Consider the following 19,724-nt stretch of genomic DNA (forward strand, 5'->3'; position numbering starts at 1 on the left):
AGAAATTATAATTTGTGTTTCTCTCTCTATTTTGGCGTTGCGCGCTACTTTGGCTGTCCAGGCGCCGCGTAGAAGAGACGTTCATTTTTTGCTGGCCTTTTTCGCAAATCTTTGTTTCGTGCTCTCCGCCGCGTATAGGCTTTTATAGTCGTCGTCGTCCTTGAACGTTCGCGTATATTTCAGAGTGGAAAACGAGTTATCGCGAGCTCTCTCGATATTCATTCGCCGTATAATGCTGGCCGACCTCAAGTTGCAAAGTGGGCCTCCCTTTGTCAAGCGAGAGCTTACGCTATAGTCCCGCCGTCTAATTAATAATGCCTGTTTCTCGAGAGCATTTGCGCGACTAATTGTGCAATATTGGTAGACTGAATGTTTAATGCACGTCAATCAACGCTCGGAGCCTCGCGTAATTACAATACGGGCGTCGCAGCCGCGGCAAATCGATCGCATTAATTGTTCAGATGCAATCTATTTACTGAACACATAATGAAATATTGAACGTGTGTCGTTCCCCCTACGCTCCGAGCCGTCGATAGATCTGTTTCTGGCGCGCGCCACAAAGCAACGTAAGTGGGAACTCTCCGACCTTAAGAAATAAGTAAGCTCGACGCGTGCCGCGTCGGTCAGCTCACGCGTCAATCGACTCGCGCGCTCGCTGCACTCGGTACATTTCAGCGTGACGCGAGCAAAGCACTGCTTCTTTATAACGGTGGAAAAGGGAGGCAAGAAGCGGCTGGAACAACGTTATTTGCGGTTTCAGTCGGAAGCTGTTTTGCGACTGTAGCGTTCGATAGTCGATCCAACGTTCATTTGCATGCATAGTTCGCTGAGCAAATAGATTTTCTTGCCCCAAGAGGATAAGGGGACAGCTCTTGGTAGCAAATAGGCTACTTTTATCATAGTTTCTAGTTACGTCTCAATGCGCGAGTGAACGTACCTGCGGCCTTGATATCTTCATTTAATAGCCGTCAGCGTAAAGTTGATGAAACAGTGGTACAAACGTGGCTCGCGTGCTAATCGTATTGAGCGCGCGTCGGTGGATCAGTTCGATGAAAACAACTGATCTAGTAGATCCTTTCAAATAGCCAAAGATAACGTAACTGTCCCAAGTGCCACTTCCCAAGTCCCAAGTCACATTTGCCACGAAAGAGCCTGCTGAAACTTTCTGACTGGAAAGCTTTCCGCGCGCCGCGAGCTTGCTTGTCGCGAAGCGAGCGAGCGAGCGAGTCACCGTCAAAGTTGAACGACCGTGGGAACGAGAGCGAGGTGAGCGATCTGTTCCCCTCTCGCGCGCTTTTGAAGCGACCATTCGCGAACGGTGCCTCCTACCGATGGAAGATTGCGCAACATTGCAATGGCCGCGCTGCCTGGCAACCGCTCCCGGGGCTTCTCCGATCCATCGGACAGTGGATCTTGGTTGCAAGTGCTCGTGGTACATTTGCCGGGACGAACAGAGCATTGCCAAGCATCAATTACGCGCAATTATCTACTTGATTTCTCGTATTATTTTCTTCCTTCCTATATTGTATTTTCGTACGTCATCTAATAATAATTTTTCTCTTAAAACTTCAAACTAGTCGGATCACTTTATCAATGATTTCTGATATATGCTAATAAACGTTGCGAGGCTGCATCATGGGCTGATCAATTAGAGATTAGAAATCTGCTGCTATTCTTACTTTTGGCTCGACATAAACTATTTAGGATCACAAATTATGAAGCGTTGTACTATCACCAATAAACGAACCGAAAGGGAACTCTAAAAGCTCCAGACACTTGATCTAGTGAATCAGTTGGTCACAATGCAATACAGTTTACATTAACTAATATTTATTTTCAAACAGTGTTAACATGAATTTTATAAAGTATTTTATATGAATTAAAAATTAAGAGAACGCAAATATTTGTGCAATTCACTGCGACCACCTCACTAAAGTTTTAAGACCTAATAATATCCAAATAGCACACTCTAAAACTGCGAAAATTTGTTGCGATTTCCCTCTAATAATTTGTTCAAAGAAAAGATAGTTGACACTCAAAAAACACTTAGCATTGTGTAGAAACGATTCAGAATGGAAAATAATGATATTCATATTTTTTCGCTTTATTGCTTATTCACGTGATGATAAATAATGTACAGCTGATGATGAAATAAAAAGATTTACTAAATCAGTTATATGTCACCCAAATATTAAATAAAAATTTCTCTAAATTTCTTGATTCAAAATATATTTGTGTAATATTTATAATAATGTTCGTTGTCATGGTATTTATTAGTTCTTTTAAAAAACTGTGGTGTTATTAAATAATAATGCAAATTGTCCAAATAACTCTTCAATTTTTCATGTTTTTTCATTGGTAATATTGTTGTACTGGGGAAATTTTTTTCGCAATTCGCTAATTTCATTCTCGGGATAATTAACCTCGTACGCTTTGTTGGCACTATCAGCGGTTCTCCTGGCTGTATTGCAACGAATATTTTCTTATCAACAGCAGTCATATTTACCTGTTCAATCCATGTCATGTATAATTATATTAAGCTTTACTCAAACATGCCATTAAAATTTTGCAAATAATTTTCGCTTATTATTCTTTCTACATATGACGGAGTTACTAAGACAAATATTTCTATTCAAATGAAAAGGTAACCGACAATGAACATTATCGGTACGGCTGTCTATAAAAATTTATAAATTATATTTGCAAACATATTTGAAAACTTTGAGAATCGATTTAAGCCATAAATTGGAAATACATCTGTAAAATTGAGGTACCAATTTTACACGTTCATAATGTTGGTTTTTGCTGATATTTTCTAACTCTCCAGAATCCAAAGAAATTTGATCATTTTGCTTTACTTCTTTCTTCTTCAAGTCTTTATCTAGGCCAAGTAACTCTGCTAATCGATTTTTCACATCCAATGCTTTTTTACGTTCCATTTCAATATTGTAATCTTTTAGGTTAAAATTTTCATATCTGTATGAGAAAGTTGTATTCATATAAGAAAGATGTAGATGCTAATATTTGCGTCGTGTACTAACGTTTGTATTCCGCGGCTTCTCTTTGTATTGTATTGATGAATCGACTCATTTTCTAGATCGCTTTGATAGATTTGTGATGAATTTTCAACAATGCGACCTTGTGAATTTCCCATTTTTATTTTTTAATCACTATCATTCAGATAATCAATCAAACCCATAATGAACATTATGGTATACGAATTATTATTGGAAAGTTTTATTGATTATGAAGAATTCATTTATATTTTGTGTTTCTTGAATATCAATTGTCTTTGTTTATTGCAATTCGGCTTATTTCAGTGATGATTTATTACCTCAGCGACTATGTTAAAATTCTATTTTACGATGCATCGTTCCGTTTATGTTACACCAAAGATATAATTCCTCGAAAATTTCAATTTTGTTTTCACAACAATGATCTAGTTAAATTACAAATATTTTACGATTTCCTTCAACTTTATATCGTATTATCGAAGTAAAGAAAGCCTCGCGTAAAGATACCTTAATAAGATACCAGTTAATATCTTCGCAAGCTTCTCTCTCTCTCTCTCTCTCTCTCTCTCTCTCTCTCTCTCTCTCTCTCTCTCTCTCTCTCTCTCTCTCAATTAATTAAAAGATTAATTTTGATTTTAAGAACAAAAATTTTAATGTGTGTGTTACCTAGTTTTGTTACTTAAATTAATTTTTGTGTTTTTCATTTTGAAGAAAAAAAAACATTACAAAAGTAAACAATTACATTATTAATAAATAGTAAATATGTGTGTATCTATTCTTTATTCAAATATAAACACATGAATAATGTTTCTCAATAAGTTATATTGAATTACAAGTAACAACTTGCTCAACATTTATAAATTATAAAGTAATACAGCTGACAACATCCTTTCTGTAATAAATATGTATTCACCCTATTTAACTGATTGTGAGATAATTTCTATGAGTAGACAAACGCATACGTATCTTGTGCACAAAAAAACACAAAAAATTTTTAAAAAATTACAGAAAAATAACATCATTTTGTTTGCCATTGCTGTGTTGAATCGCGATACTAATTTTACGAAAAGGCTTTATCGAAGGACAACTCTTGAATATAAATAATTAAGTGTCGATTGATGAAAAACAATTCACATAACCTATTAATGATTATTAAAAAATACGTATCATGTAACTACAAACATTAATTAGTTAACTAGAAACGTTATAAAGATTTATTTCTGAAAAGCTTATTCAGTATCATCCAATAAATACCAGTGCAATGCACGCATAAAAAAATATTTCCAATGAACGCAAAATTAATTCAAAAGTAAATGTTTCATTTACGCTAAAATATCTGTCAAAAGAAAGCATGTATAGCAACAAAATGCATTATTTTAAAACAAAAGAAAAATAAACATTTTATCTGCACAATCTCGTAACAAATTGAATATCAATGTATGCATTTTCTTATAATTGCACTCATTGACTTTTTGGTGTAAAGTAAAGATCCCTTATCAGCATTGATGTAACAGTGGGAACCTGTTTTTGATCATTGAGCGTGGGGTCATATTCATGACAACTTGCGTAATGTATCGCGACTTTCCGTGCAGTCATTGTCAACATTTTGACGAGATCTGTTGTTGCTGCATACTGGTCAAGAATATCACATAAACTTTGCACGTACCACGTGCCCATTAATGGATCTCTCCACGAGTAGAATCCTAAAATTAAAAAATGAATTGATTATAAAAGTATAGAGGTATTTTTTCGGTTAAAATAGTCAGTAATTAACAGTACTTGCATTTACTGTTTATGATAGCTATTTATTGACATTAGATTTACCTGGTGCAGTACTGTGTGCAAATAAAAAGTCGGCATGGCTTGGTATTTTATAAGAGTCACTGCCGTACGAGAAAGAGTCTGTCTCTGTCCTTGATATTCCTGTCCCAAACAGTTGAACTCCACTATCGAGATTATCTCCTCGACAAGCCTATTCACGTATATAGGTATTTTAGATTGAATTTTACAACATAACTAACATTACATATTTTTCATTTAACTGACCTGAAAGAAGAATAGCTTTGGCTTGCCAGCAAGGGTTCTACATCTGTCAGCAGTAAAAGGCTTCCAAATGCTCTCACTCTTGTAGAGTGCGTCTTTTGCTGAGATCATATCATACCCCATTCCATGGGTCAACAAAAAAATGCACAAACAATCGTTGTCGGTGTGATCTTCTCCACTCACTGTAAAAGTAAACGTAGTGATAAATATTTCATTTAAACGAACTATTGATAATACTGTCTAAAATAGACTAACATTCATTAATTTTGTTTGTGATGGCTGAGAGCTCATAGTCATCGCAAATCTCGACAGTAAATCCAAGCCTCTGGAAAGTTTCTTCAATGCGCTGAGCGTCACAAGTCGATCCACGACGAGAAGCATATCCAGTGGTGAAGTTCTCGTGGTTAAAAATTACACACTTTCCTCTGTTTTTATGTTGCATATTATAAATTTCAGAGTCTCTGTGTACTGTCATGCGTGCAGAGGCTGATATAGAAAGACTGCAACAAATGAATGAATATTTAATTTTAACTCTAATGAATTGAATTTTCGAAAAAATGAACGTTAGATTTTTAATCATATACCTATTAGCATCCTCAACTACTTCTAATTTTCCAGATAGTGAAAATATTGAACTACATAACAAAAGCAATTTCAGTGTTACTTGTTATTGAAAATATAAATGAAATGAGTTCACTAAAAAACTGTTTTTCAATGTACCTAGGCAACTGAGCGATGGATGTATCCAGTTGTGAATTTGGAGATGATACTGGCTGACTATACAGCCATTCCGGGGTACATGTTTGTGTTTTGCTCATCTCAGGAGTACCTCCATAGCCTTGGTCAGGCGACACCTGTAAACGGACATAACAATTATTATTCTCCTATTCATTATATAATGAAGGACGCTTGGGTAAGTTTTGTTTATCTAAATAATTTTTTTATTGCGGTAATCAGCAAATTGTTTTCATTAGCAAGACAGTTATATAATAAATTCTCTAAGTCAATAAATGATAAGATGGCGTGTATTTTCAGAGAAAATCAAGAAAATGAAGAAGCGATAAACCGTGGGTCGACAGTGGGTTGGCCTTTGGGGCGTGACAATGCCAATCGACGACGACGACGGAGTGGAGGGGCCGCCGATGCCGCTGAAAGCAATGTTGGATGTGGAAGCCGCCGGCAAGAATAGCGGCGACTCGCCCATACTGTCGATCACATCGCTTGTTCGCCTCTGCCTCTTGCCTGGTGTACGATGGCCAGGGTACTGTCGTTCTCTATCACAAGACATCTGAAAAGAGGAGACTCAGTGTCGGAAGTACTGATTGATTCAAATATTACAGCTGAGTACGAATGTGTTATAGAGCATGAATAAAACATAAATAAAACTGGCAGAGAGCGAACGTTTTTGAAGCTGCGCTTCTTATTGTAACAGAAAGCTTGAGTTACTAAAGTAATTTCGAAAACAAAATAATAACTTGTAACTCGATTCATAATTTTCGAAGTAATAACGTAAATAGAACTAACAATGCTTTGATATTACTAAACAAATTCAAAGAACGTGCAATCATTAAACAGTTATTTAAAATCAGTTTCTACCTTTCATAATAATAATAAACTCCAACTTAATTAAGTCGTATTTTTGATTAACAAAAATAAAATGTATCCAAAATCGTCGCTACATTACGGCAATTCAAAATAAAAATATATTTATTTCACGCTACGTAATTTACCAAAATAAACAAAACAGGCACTACTTCAACGTTACTAAGCAAATCGAAATAATAAATATTAAAAAGTTGTTTTAAAATAATCCATAATTTTCAACGAAAATAATCATTTTAAATGAATTTTCGATTGATGAGAATACAATTTATTGCACGCTACGCAATAAAGTAAACAAAACAGACGCTAATTCAATATTATTAAACAAATGAAAACAATGAGCATTCAGTTATTGCAAACGAAATGAAAACTTTAATTATATACCAAAGCAGATTTCAAAACAACTGAATAAAATGTAAAAATAGTTATCTTACGATCATGATGTTCAAAGCCAAAAGCACAATAATGATCTGTAGCATGAAGCTACATTGACATACGCAGAAATCTTCCTCATGCATAGTCAGTCATTTACAGTACATTTCCTGGTAAAATATGTAAATATAGAACGTCATACGACCAGGAACAAGAATCAGGACATGCACGCTTCAAGGACACCAAGATAAGACTGAGCTTATGAGCGCGACAGTCGCACATTATTTGCGCGGGTCAGGGGAGATGCGCGCGCCGTTGGAATGTCAGTCGCTAGCTCCATTTTTTTTTAAACTCTAACCAACCATAAATTGCTAACCGTTATGTATTATACATCGTGTCATTACCATAATTGGTTTATACATTATCAAAATGTATCGTGAATATTTTGTTCAGAATATTACTTGTATTGTTGGTAGACAATGAATTACGATCGTTATACATTGTCAATCGGCTATTGAATAAAACAAACTCGGGCGACAAAAACTATCGATAGTGAATAGCTACGTCACATTTTGAACTGACTAGACGAAACGCGTAAACAATCTCGCATTCAAATTTATTTTTCCAGGAAATACATTCTATGCTTCTACTTTTATGAAACGTTGATTTTAACATTACACCTTTAAACTCGACAAGAACATTCGCACTAAACCGTTGAACAAACCAAAAATTAACTGTCGTACGATTTGTACATAGCGTTAATTGGTACACAACACGGATGGCACTATGAACACAGTCGAAAATCGTGACACCATATGACTGCAAGTCGTTTACGCGAAACACGTTGATATTAAAAAAGACTTACCTCCAGAAGATTATCAAAAGCCAATACGTTCTTCCTTTTAGCCATTATATCTTCGCCTCACTTTCTTGCACTCCCTTGCGTTTAGAATTCCTTTCGCACAGTCAAACAAACTAATAACGTTTTGCAATTCGTAAATAAACGATGCTGCAGTACATCCTCCGATGTTTCGAGTTTTTGGAAAAACGGAGGTGTATCCAACAACAGCCATTCGGAGACATACGCACGAGAAGAGTTGCGACGACTGACTGACTTGTAAGAGGTTAGTTATGGTATGCTTGATCGATGACTTTCGCGGTTCTGTGTGTGTGCCTTACATTTTCGGAATGTGATGAGACACTTGTTTTGCGTCCCCTCTCCCTCTTCTACACACGACATAACAACAGGAGATCAAATTTCAGGTTCAAGCAGTGCACACACCATTTTTTATTTTCAAAACATTGCTTCGGTTTAGAGAGAGACATTTAAAATGCAAATTGATATCGCGTTCTTGGTTGCACTGTCAATTTTTTTCTCTTCCATTGTTTCATCAATTTTTAAATATTGATTAATTGTTGAATTAAATGCTCTATTGTTAAAAGAGAAAAAATGTTAATTTACCATGAAAACGCATCCTTTTGAATTTTATTTTACTTTCAGTGTGTAAATCGAGCAAGAGTGAATTAAATTATAAATCTGCGCATATACAATGATGACTCATCGACTTACCTTAAGTTATAAACTCGATGCTATAAATAGAACTTGATGTTTGAACCTTTATGTGTGCAGATTGAAGAGAATCATTACCTTTAGACTATGTTAACTTTCTCTTGATGAGCGTTTGAATAAATTGTTTTTCTTTTTTTTGGCACAATGCGTTTTTTAATTATAATAAATATTGAAGTAGAATAAAAGAAGGAAGAAAAAAAAGTTTTTTTTATTTCAATTTAGTTTAAAGTATTTTTTGTTACTTTCATTTAAAATTAGAAGTTTCTTGAAATTAAATTTCTACGTAAATATACATAATTTACTACGATAAAGATATCATTAGAAATGTGGTTTATAAAATGTTATTTTTATTTTTACTGCTACGAAAATGTGAAATAAAAAAATCATAATTTTCTAGGAACATAATTTCTATGCATTTTTTTAAATTGTCGATTAAGAAATGTTCGATACATTGTTTCAATATTATAACATTACCATCTGATTTTTGACACAAATAAACGTGACTGCTTCGAGCAATCTTTTATCACTTCGAAATTTCTTGTCTGATCTGACGCTTAAGAAAAGCCCAAATAAATTTGCGACCAAACAACCGATAAACGATAAACAACCTTTCAAATAAAATAAAAAAGGGTGTTTCATATTCGTAATCACATAAAATACGTCAAATTGAAGAATTTAAGACTCTCTTTGTTTCTTTACGTAACCATTCACCTTCGCCAAATCGTTTAATAAATTATACGACGCATAAAAACAAAAACAAACCTCATCTTGATCATCGTCATTCTGGAAAATATAATATTTCTGAAATCCATTTTCATCGTTGTTTTCCTCTGGATTGTACATTTTGCTGATTTACACTGTAACATTCACGTAAGTGGAAGATCGACAACGAGCTCGCTCGACGGACACGAAGCCACGCGAAAACAGCAAACCGCACGAGTTGTTAACTCGAACGCTGGACGTACGATACTGATAACTGTCTCGCGTGTGTTTATTGTACAATTTGATCGTGATTAGTTGAGTAGCACGGAATTTTTTTCATGTATACCAAAATGATCGAGTAAATAGAGCCGATTTGCCTTTCTTTGTATTAAAAAAATGAATCGTAGCGAATCTCGTCCGATACAACTTACTAAGTACTGACTAATTGAACTTGTATGAGACACCAAGCTGATGTAGGAGGGACTGAGCAAGTTTAACGCCAGCCTACTGCTTATACGGTATGTGCGCATGCGTTGTAGAAACTGAAGCTCGCAATTGCGTCGAGCAGCCGAAGCGTATGTAGGTGTATCCACGGATTTACTCGGGCTGGATTGTCAACGGGTTCGAACCATTTTAAATGCGCACTTTGACATTTGGCGCCATCACAAGCCAAAACCGAAAACAAAAACTTGTCGTTCCGCTCATCTTGGTGAGTTTGACAGCTTCAGAACGAAAGCTGTGTTCTTGTAGCATGCAAATAGGATCTGCTGGAAACTCGCGAATCAACTGTATTTCAAAGACAAAAGAAAGATCAATAACTACGACTGAAAAAAATGCTGTGTAACGATTGGAAATCTAAGATTAGGCGGAACGACTTAAAGTCGATATTCTTCCAAATTATGAGAACGTTACGAATTCTAGGCCTGAGCAAATCTATCATACGGACAAGGATTTATCATGAAACAACGGATTTCATTGTTGTTATCCACAATAAAATTTATAATAAATATATGTACACTTGATTTGTTTTAAATCTTATCACGAAGATCACACGTAAAAAAGCATATCTATGCCGTATCAAATAACGAATTTACATAATAAATCGGGCATTATCTTGAACAGTCTCTTTTGGCCGCGAGCAAGTGGAGCTTCATCCAATCTTTTCGCCGCAAACTTGATGGAGCGTCGAATCTCCTCCCCTCAATCGCTGTCATCCGTATTCCGAGGAGCCCGCGTTAATGGTCGTCGGCTTTCCTCGTCTGAACCATAAATTACTTCCTCGTCCGAGTCGTTTATCATTGAGAAGGACGGATTGTCCTTTGTTATTGAAGAATCTGCAAATATATAGCGAATAAAACGCTTGTATTTTTTTTCTTAAATGCATCCAGCAAATTCTTGTTTCCGACTCATGCTTCGATTTATCAGCAAGCTGACTGCCAGTTATCGATCTGATAGAGTATCAATTAATGAGGTGTTAAATCAACGTGCTCATTCGATATTAAATATATCAGCCGCTCCTAATTGTTAATAGAAATACGTCAGACACAACAACTAGCAATGCTCGTCTGCTTATCACTTACGTTGTCCGTAGACTTGCTGAACTCCGGGCGAATAGACATACGCCATTGTGTACAGATAAAAATTCAAAAGACCGTATAGAGCCATGAATTGGGCCGACGTTCTGTAATGCGTCGACAAACGCGACGCAAAACTATCTTCGAGGACACCTGCTCCAAATTGGCGCACAGTTACCACTGCTATCACTCCTACCACGATGCTCACGAATAGCGTTAACACTCTGAGCCGCATATCTGAAAGTTGAACAAATGAACATTAAATCAATGACCCAGTCGAACTTAGGATTCTCCTTGAATCAACGCATTATGAATGCGCAACGTTTTCGTCAGTGAACAGTTATAGTCTAAGGCAATGGAAAATCATTAACAATTTCATACTTGCTGACTTAGGGTAATAGAAAGACCATTAACAATTTCATACCTGCTAAGTTAAGGTAATGAAAGATCATTGACAATTTAGAACTGGGAAGGTGCGGAATAATGTGCTATGCTTGAAAGCGAGGCGGGAAGCTTCAACCTCAAAGCGATCATTTGTAATTTCATTCAGTCGTGCTGAAGGGATTCAGGGACGACTGGTACGGTAACAGGTACGAGGGGGACTACATTTCAATAGTATAATAGAGGGCCTTCGGCCCCCTACAGAGCCGGAGCAGGAACGGGAGGGGCTTACTGTCTCGCTCCGCTATAAACGCGCCTCGAAATGGTTGCCGCTGAACGGCAACGATGGAAGACGTCGCGACTATCGCGGACATTTCGATTCTTTGCGTTTTGCTATCAAAATTTAAACGAATTTTTACATTGGTTACAATGTAGATTGAGTGCAATCAAGATGCAAATTTTTAAGTTCGATCTACCGTTCAATCCTGTTAAATTTTGCGTTGAACGGATATTTTTTGCCGCTTTCGCCTCATCGAAATAAAACTGTTTAATGTAGTACTAGATAAAAATGAAACTGCAGAAGAACGGTGTACGTCATTTCGAGCGATCAGAAGAATATTTTAAATTGTTTTAGATTTTTTATTAACGACGCGTATATTATCAGTGGGTGAAGTCTATGAAGTCGTAAACTTTACGTAGCCCAAATTGTTCTTGAAGCTTCCTTTAGAATATATAAAACGTTAGAGTCCGATGTAAATTGTTTCGAGTTGTACTACTAAAAGAAACAGAGGATCGTTTTCGTTTTCAAAGTATTACGTATCCGTTGATATATACATTGTCCGGCGTTACACATTTTGGTAATCGATAACCTTTTCCATTGTTAAAAATTAGAAGGAAAAATTACTAGTTCTTCACCCCCCCCCCCCCCTCCCCGTCAAATTACATGCTTGTGGCCATAAAATTCAAGTAGTAATTCAAGGTTCTGAATTATACAAAATTTTATTCTGTGTTCCACTTACGACACGTACATTCCAACAGTTGAGATCGAACAGGGACTAAAAAATGTTACGTAAAAAACAAGTTACCTGCTAAATGAAAATGAAAAAAATAAAGAACGAGCAGATAGCAGAGGCGACTCCTATATTTCTTTATTTTCGTTGTGCCGGCCTTCTACGCTCGAGAGCAGGTAGCGCTGAAAGAAAGATACTTATCTCTCAGACGACGAGTAGAATTGGCGAAGAACCGGTTACGCACCACGTATTTTATACTTCCCTTTTTACACGCGGCCATAGGCGCCCGCACTTTCATTTTACGGATATCGAACATTTTTAATTCAAACTAAAACATCTAAAAGTAAAAATTGTTTACAAGAACTTTTGCGTATTCTACTTACGACTATTCTTTCCTATAACATCGACGTGACAAATAATTTAATAAACTTACCGAAGTACGGCATGGAACGTAATTCGCTGTAAGCTCGAAGTATTAACAACGAGAGATATACTATGTAAATTCCTCCAACTGAGAAGAAAAATACTTTGAAACCCTAGAAAAAAAGTACATTTTTCGTTTAACCTCACTACGTACCAAATTTAAGACTTTACTATTCGATATAAACTTACGTAATAATTGGACGTATCGAGGACATAGTTATATGTGGGATCTTCGAGTTCCGAACATCTCAACCATGTTGCGAGCGTCAGTGCAGCTCCCCATAAAGATCCAACAACTAACAATTTTGGCAAATAAAACGTCAGCATGCGCCTTTCGTTCTGTCAAAGATTATTTCATTTTGTAATTCAAAATTCAAATGTCTCATTCATTTTTTAAAATAATATACCTGTCTCAGTCCATGATAAACGCAAAGCCAAAACATCAGTATGGCACACAGAAAAGACGTCTGTAGTAAAGCGTCAACCATTCCAGGAAACCACGAGTTCATTAAAAATGTCGTAGGAAATAGTGGATCTGCAATACATTTTTCTTACTAAATCGTAATTAAAGTAATATTAAAATTTTTTCAATGATACTCACTGTTGTACAACATTAATAAAGGTAATAAAATAGACACCCATTTCTGCTCTATAGACCAGTCTTGAACAGGATATTTTTTAAGCGAATTCCCGAACCAACACTACAAAGTCAATTTTATCGTTACAAAATGCTCAGAATGATAATAACAACTAATGGCTTTTGGCAATTAATTCTATAAAAATTTTGTCATTAAGCTATTTGTAAAATGTATAACATTTCATTCAATTTTTTCGCAGTACATGACATTTTTTTTAATGACTTATCAATTTGATAATATTAATCATATAATGCATGGTCTAATGACTTACAAAATAGTATATATACGAGTCAATGAACTCGAGTATAACAAAGTAATTATATATATGATTTTCATTGATAAGATTTTTATTTTACATAATAATACTTTTATCGATAAAATTTTCAATAAAAGCGTGTCCTTACCGTTACAGCGAACGTGCAAAATAAAAAAATCAGTCTAAACCATATCTCTACTTGCGTAAAAGCGGGGTTGAAACGTTTGAACTGTAAAAATAGTATCAATAGTTGAAACCGTAAAATTTCTTTGTTAACTGCAACGATATTCTAATTGTCTATTATTACTAACGTAGAAATTTAAATCCTTAATTGTGTATCGTTGATGGAAGCTCTCTAATCCGTAAAATCGAACTGTAATTATGTAGCGTCCGTACTCGAGAAAACCCAAGTGCACGATGACAATTTCCTCGCATACTTGTCGCTCGCATTTGAGATGTCTCGTTCTGAAACGAAAGAGAGTGTAAGTGGCGGCATCCAGTGAAGCTTTGTAAAAGCTAAGATCATTTTACACAATTGAAAATCGTCATGCGGTTGACGAATTTATCTTTCGTATTTAACAAAAGTGAATGTTGTAAGTGTGTGAAAAGTTTAATCATATAAAATGTTCTGAAAGGTCAAAAAGTCGAGTTTAACTGACTACCTATTTTGTCCACCTTCCGGAATTGGCACATGATCAATTTTGCGCTCTACAGTGATGCCATCTATCAATACGCTAATTTGAAAACTTTTGTCATATATTTCATCTGAAATGACAATTTTTTAATCAGATAGTGAGTTAATAATTGTCTCAATTGTTTGTGTTAATAAAGATGCTACCGTCAGTATTAGCGGTCGATAACTTAGCTATGACCCACAACTGCTGACTGTACGTCGATAAAGGTGGGGTTTGCATGATATACGGTCCAGTCGCCGTTTCACTTGCATTTACATGCGCTTTTTCCTCGGTTGTTAATGTTATTGGTGGTCCTAAAAATAATTGCCTAATATCAATCTGCATCCAGTGTACAAATGGTATTTTTTACATCTACAATAGCTATTGTTATCAGAAGCACTTGAACCAAAACATTTGCGTAATTGGATATTATAAAAAAAAAAAGAAGAATTCAATTGTTGAAATTGTTATTTTGTCAAGAAGAATTTGTTTACCTGCCAATCCCATAAACACTGCTAATCCAAAGCAGGCAAAGAATGCAACAATCACCATAACAAATTCCCTTTTGTGCATTGAATATAAGCGCATAGTTACGGATCTGTAACAACATTGCAATAAGTTATTTAAAATTAAAAATAAATATTTCATGTAAATGTCGTCAGTAACACATACCTTTCACACCGGTCGTGATGATAAGCTGGAGCGATGTATTTGTTGAATTCGCTAAAAATGTCACTGCACTGAGATAGCGCATTACGAATTTTGAAATTCCAACCACCCGACGGTAGTTGATAAGAATATCCCAAATTAGCCCCGTCCATTCTTCTTTCTTACTAATTGGGCAGTATTGTGTACCTGTAAGTGGTCCAGCAACAATATTTTCGATATAAAAACATTTTTCCGAGGAAATGTTTATAAAAATTGCAATAAACGCGTATAACATGATAGAAAAATGCTAGCAAAAAACTAAGGTTAAATAATAAGTAAAAGGTTATGCAGTTTATTGTAGTCAGCTACTGATTTTACAATAATGTTGTACACAAACAATAACGTTCTACGTTCTATCGAATTCATTATTTATATTTAAATGTTAATTAAATTGTGTTATTTGAATTAAAGCATGGACATTTGTTTTTTATTTGCAATTTGAATTTTTCGGCCAAATTAATATATTTTTTATCCTAGGTTAAGTATCGTTTTGAAAGTATACTTTCACATGCCAGAATGTGATAATTTCAACGTTGAAATTTATCATATCCGCTACGTCGATAGGCTTTCAACCGAAAATTTACTTTTTGCTCGCGTCATTCGATCGTCTGAACTGTACATTCAAGTTGCAAAGCATTTTTCACAAATCGAAACATCAATCACTTGCCACTTACTGAATTGATCAACCCCCCAAACCTAATCCTTTTTAACTTGTCGAAAACCACTCTGCGCACAATCAACAAGGCAACTTATCTCGCTGTTTTCGTCTCATCCTCGCAAAGTACGAAAAATCAGCGAAATAGAAATAAAAATGAACCGTTGCAAGCTGGTTTCAACGTGAAACAATGAGAATTATTCTCAACTTTTCATTGCTTATTGGTGATGATGAAAACTACGCAGACGACGCACAGGGCGTCGTAACGGCGCAAGCTTTTTCCCTTCTTTCGGAGTTTGCGCGTTACAAGCATCGCAGGTATATAATATCGATTTGTGCGCGCTCGCGTGTGCGTGCTTGACACACCGCAGATTTGAAGCAGTGCTCTATTAACCGATATATAGGAAAGCGAATGTGCTGGATGAAAAGGAATCTAGTCTGCTTATATGAGGTCGTAGATAACAACCGTTCGTTTTTCTTTGCTTACGACTTGTGTTTTTAATGGGGCGATATGCTTTTTCGATTTCAGAAAGCCATTATTTACGCCTTTCTTTTAGAACTCTTATGTTCAAAGTCTTAATATACAGTGGAAAATGGAGTGTAGCCAATGCTGAATCATCCGTTTGAAATATGTTCAATAGATAATTGAACCAAATCAATGATGTTGATGGCATCATTTTGCTTAAACTATTATGTCTAATTTTTTTTCATATTTCGCATCATCTTCTTGAATACTAATACGATTACTTGATAAGATATCTTTTATTATCATACAAATCAACAGGTTTTAAAAAAGTACAACGAATATGGTGCATTACTCTAAGAAACATACTTTTCATAATAAATGTAATTTAATTGATTACAAATGAAAAAATACTTGACCTACAGCCAATAACGCAAAATTAACAATTCACTGTATCTGTAAATTTACATAGGCGTAAACATTTATTGCACGAAATAAATAATCAATATATATAGAATACTACGGATCTCGATAATTAACCGTATGACGGTAACAGCTATCCGGAAGCTTTCTTGTTTTCGGAAACCGAGGCGCTGGTATTATCTTTGTTGTCTATTACGGTGAATATATTTGAGAGACTATGGCACATATTTTTCGAGTTGTATTTGTAAGTTGTATTGTTAGAAGTAAATATAGCCATCGAATGTGATCAATGTTACATATATTAGTCCTATTTTTTTATTCGAGCGTTTGGTGTACTCTCAAACATATTGTAAAGTACAATTTTGACAAATCCGAAGTATTAGGAAATTTGTATATACGGAGTGTATATGTATATATAACTAAGCCTAAAAGATTCCAACAAGAAATCCCTATAACAATCATGCTTGTTTAACGTGAAAAGTGATCGACTGAACGTTCATTTATCATAGCTTACCGAAATACAAAGTTGTTTTGCCACATACATCGTGTATTTAAGAAAAATCTGCAATGAAAAGTGTGACTGTGAAATATTTAATGGAAGCGGCATATATATTTAAAATTAGTTTATTAAAATAGTTATGTGAAAAGGTTTTATGTGAAAATTTAGCAGTCAAGACTGCTCGTGAATCTCTCCAGATCGCAGTAACTTTAAACTGAGGAATAAAATTATTGATTATACGATTATGAATTTCAAAAGAATTAAAATTTACGTAGTTTCAAGAAACCTGAAGATTTTCATCTTTGCTTAGTACTACAAGTTCTTTCAAAATTTGATGAAAAGAAAAGAATCAAGATTAGAATAACTAACGTTTGTTCATATCTCAAGTTATTATTTTTTTTCAAACTAAAATATACTGAAATTATATCCAAAAAACGAAAATTAGATTATTTTTTAAAAATTGTTATTTTATTATTTGAAAAGATAGATTTTCTTTATTATTTTATTATTATTACATTAGAAAACGAATTTCATAGTTAATTAAAGAAATTATTATTTATTATTATTGTTCAAAATACGTAGGAACAGAAGTATATGTGTATATAATTAAAGAAAATTTATTTTGCGATTGTATTTAAAATCTTGTACAAATACTTATCATTAATTAGCGATCTCAGATTTGTTTTTAAATTATTTAAATTGAATGATCTTATTTATTTATTTTATTTATATAAGTGAAAATAACAAGTAAAATTATTTCGTACATTTATTAGAATATTGAAGTGGATATAATTTATTCATATAAAAAGCACATACAATAGAATATAAAGGAAGGAAAAAAATATTAAAAATAATGTATATTCCTAAGGTATAAATCAACATGCAATATTAGTATTGCCGTCGATTGTTTAAAATTCTACAAAAATTTACAATCACAATCACAAATAGCTATAAGCAATCGGAAACACTTTCATGCAGAGACATTCGTACAACGATTTGCCGATGAAAAGTTAAAACATATATTATATCGTACAAAGTAATTCCACAATAGATTTTTTAAGATACGTATAAAAAGAAGACACGAATATGATATTATATGTACAATTAATGTTGCAACATTTTATAACTCGAGAGTGAAATGCACACTTAACAAACTTATGTAAATCGTTAACAAACGCGACTCAATATGTGTATGACGTTGATTAAAAAGTAGCGCTATATAAAAATCGTATAAAATAAAAGGCAGCCGTGAACGCTAGAAAAAAGGTCTTCGGTAAGGGTGTTCTCGCAAAGGAAATAACAAAAGATACCCGACGCAAAACCACTATAAATATCCGATGCAATCTAACAATTTGCGTCACTCCTCGTTGGCCTTAATGTCGTGGCGATCAGCAAAATTGAACTCACACCTCGGCGGAACAGGTGGCCCAGGCAGTTTCTTCAAAGTTACACCGAAGTTTCGTGCAATCTCCTGCGACGCGGCCACTTGTACATTGGTATAATCTGGAACAGGCTCGGTATTAATAATCTTTGGACTTGCCGGCTGCACCGGCTCTTCATTTTGATTCTCATCGACATTCTCATTTTCATTTTCATTTTCATTTCCATTGCGTTGTTCCACTTGGGTCGTTGTCGTCGTCGCAGGCTCCGCGTGGATTTCCGGCTGAATGGTGAGTACATTTCCACACGAGTCGCCGTTGGGTCGATTAACGTTGACGTGCTGGAACGAGGGTATACACATACCAGGTGGGGGTACAAGGATATTGGCGTAGTCCATCGGTGTGTTCGGAGTTTTTGGTTCCTTGACGTTGCTACTGGCCGCAGCGTTGGCCTTGAAGGCTGCAAGAGAAACGAAATCGATGATATTGGTTTTGCATTTGAATGCGCCCATTGCCTCAAGGCTGGGTTTAATTACAAGTTCTGATTGGGGATTTGCCGAGAAACGACGTCGAGGCGCGCGCTCGCGCTTTGTTTTCCCATTTCGGCGCCACGTTCAAACTAGATGCTATCTATTAAACTCCAAGTGGCTCGGTAAAATCATGTCGCGGTTGCAACGCAGTCTCGGCAAAAATTGCTAATGCATTAACGCAAATAATCGACGGCTTCGATCTCTGCCAATTTTTCAAACGAGAGCAACAACCGAACTGATTAAACAACACCTCCCGATCGAGACGTCTTTCGAGGCTCTCGTCACAGAGGAAGCAAACTTACTGTGCACTGGCAATCCACAAGGTGGGAAAGCAATGTAATATTCCTTATCGTCGACTGTCGGATGGGAGGATTTGACAGGCCTAAGGTCAAGCTCGCTGTTGTTAACACTCGGACATCCCATAGTCGTAGCGCCGCGTGCCAGGGTTGGCGTGTATTTACCACTGTTGTATAACCTACAGCTTGCGGCGTTGAGAGGCTTTGGTGTCGGTGGGATCTCGTAGCTCGTCATGCCCGCGGCCTTGTCGTCCGAAATTCGATGTTGTAGCTGTTTAACGTGGGGAGCGAGGGGTTAATATTTACTTAGGATCTACCGTTAGGAGCTCTTCTACGGGTCCTCGATTAACTATCAACATTTTCATATGTTGCTCAAAATAAAATATTTCTAACGATGACTTACTCGTCGATCGTCCGTGTCAGAGTGGGTGCCACTGTCGCCCAGACTGGTACCGCTACACCCGCTTACAGTACTCATCCGGCCGGATGACGACGAACCTTTCCAAAATACA

General features: G+C 35.6%; 3 protein-coding genes across 11 annotated transcripts in view; all 3 read right to left on the reverse strand.

The window, feature by feature from the left end:
* Positions 1–3,951: 3,951 nt before the first annotated feature.
* LOC131669596 (caspase-1-like) lies at positions 3,952–9,766 on the reverse strand. 5 transcript variants are annotated; one of them, XM_058944586.1, is made up of 8 exons: positions 9,364–9,766; positions 6,124–6,345; positions 5,778–5,911; positions 5,642–5,692; positions 5,313–5,557; positions 5,061–5,239; positions 4,839–4,986; positions 3,952–4,717 (listed from the first exon to the last, which is right to left on the reverse strand). In XM_058944586.1, the coding sequence occupies exons 1-8, from the start codon at positions 9,442–9,444 to the stop codon at positions 4,476–4,478; spliced, it is 1,302 nt and encodes a 433-aa protein (XP_058800569.1). In that variant the 5' UTR covers positions 9,445–9,766; the 3' UTR covers positions 3,952–4,475. The 5 variants fall into 5 exon arrangements, with proteins under 5 accessions (XP_058800569.1, XP_058800570.1, XP_058800568.1 ...); XM_058944587.1 differs by lacking the exon at positions 9,364–9,766 and adding an exon at positions 7,897–8,175; XM_058944585.1 differs by lacking the exon at positions 9,364–9,766 and adding an exon at positions 7,094–7,263.
* Positions 9,767–10,292: 526 nt separating this feature from the next.
* Positions 10,293–15,885, reverse strand: LOC131669598 (transmembrane protein 181). 2 transcript variants are annotated; one of them, XM_058944590.1, is made up of 13 exons: positions 15,642–15,885; positions 14,932–15,114; positions 14,754–14,857; positions 14,424–14,573; positions 14,248–14,350; positions 13,897–14,050; positions 13,734–13,814; positions 13,293–13,392; positions 13,099–13,226; positions 12,881–13,030; positions 12,702–12,804; positions 10,884–11,114; positions 10,293–10,637 (listed from the first exon to the last, which is right to left on the reverse strand). In XM_058944590.1, exons 2-13 carry the CDS (start codon positions 15,078–15,080, stop codon positions 10,504–10,506), a joined length of 1,587 nt encoding a protein of 528 aa, XP_058800573.1. In that variant the 5' UTR covers positions 15,081–15,114; positions 15,642–15,885; the 3' UTR covers positions 10,293–10,503. The 2 variants fall into 2 exon arrangements, with proteins under 2 accessions (XP_058800573.1, XP_058800574.1); XM_058944591.1 differs by lacking the exons at positions 10,293–10,637; positions 10,884–11,114 and adding an exon at positions 12,211–12,605.
* A 1,760-nt stretch (positions 15,886–17,645) lies between these two features.
* LOC131669645 (uncharacterized) overlaps positions 17,646–19,724 on the reverse strand; it is a 33,819-nt gene continuing 31,740 nt past the window's right edge. For 3 of the 4 annotated variants that reach the window (XM_058944680.1, XM_058944679.1, XM_058944678.1), the window contains exons 15-17: positions 19,616–19,710; positions 19,219–19,483; positions 17,647–18,846 (exon numbers count right to left, since the gene is read on the reverse strand). In XM_058944680.1, the coding sequence (XP_058800663.1) occupies positions 18,365–18,846; positions 19,219–19,483; positions 19,616–19,710 (842 nt within the window). In that variant the 3' untranslated portion in view covers positions 17,647–18,364. Of the gene's footprint in view, positions 18,847–19,218; positions 19,484–19,615; positions 19,711–19,724 lie in introns of all 4 variants that reach the window. The other variant, XM_058944681.1, reaches the window with a different exon arrangement.

Source organism: Phymastichus coffea, unplaced genomic scaffold (genome assembly GCF_024137745.1).
Source record: "Phymastichus coffea isolate CEN01 unplaced genomic scaffold, Cenicafe_Pcof_1.1 PCOF00095, whole genome shotgun sequence".
Lineage (NCBI taxonomy): Eukaryota > Metazoa > Arthropoda > Insecta > Hymenoptera > Eulophidae > Phymastichus > Phymastichus coffea.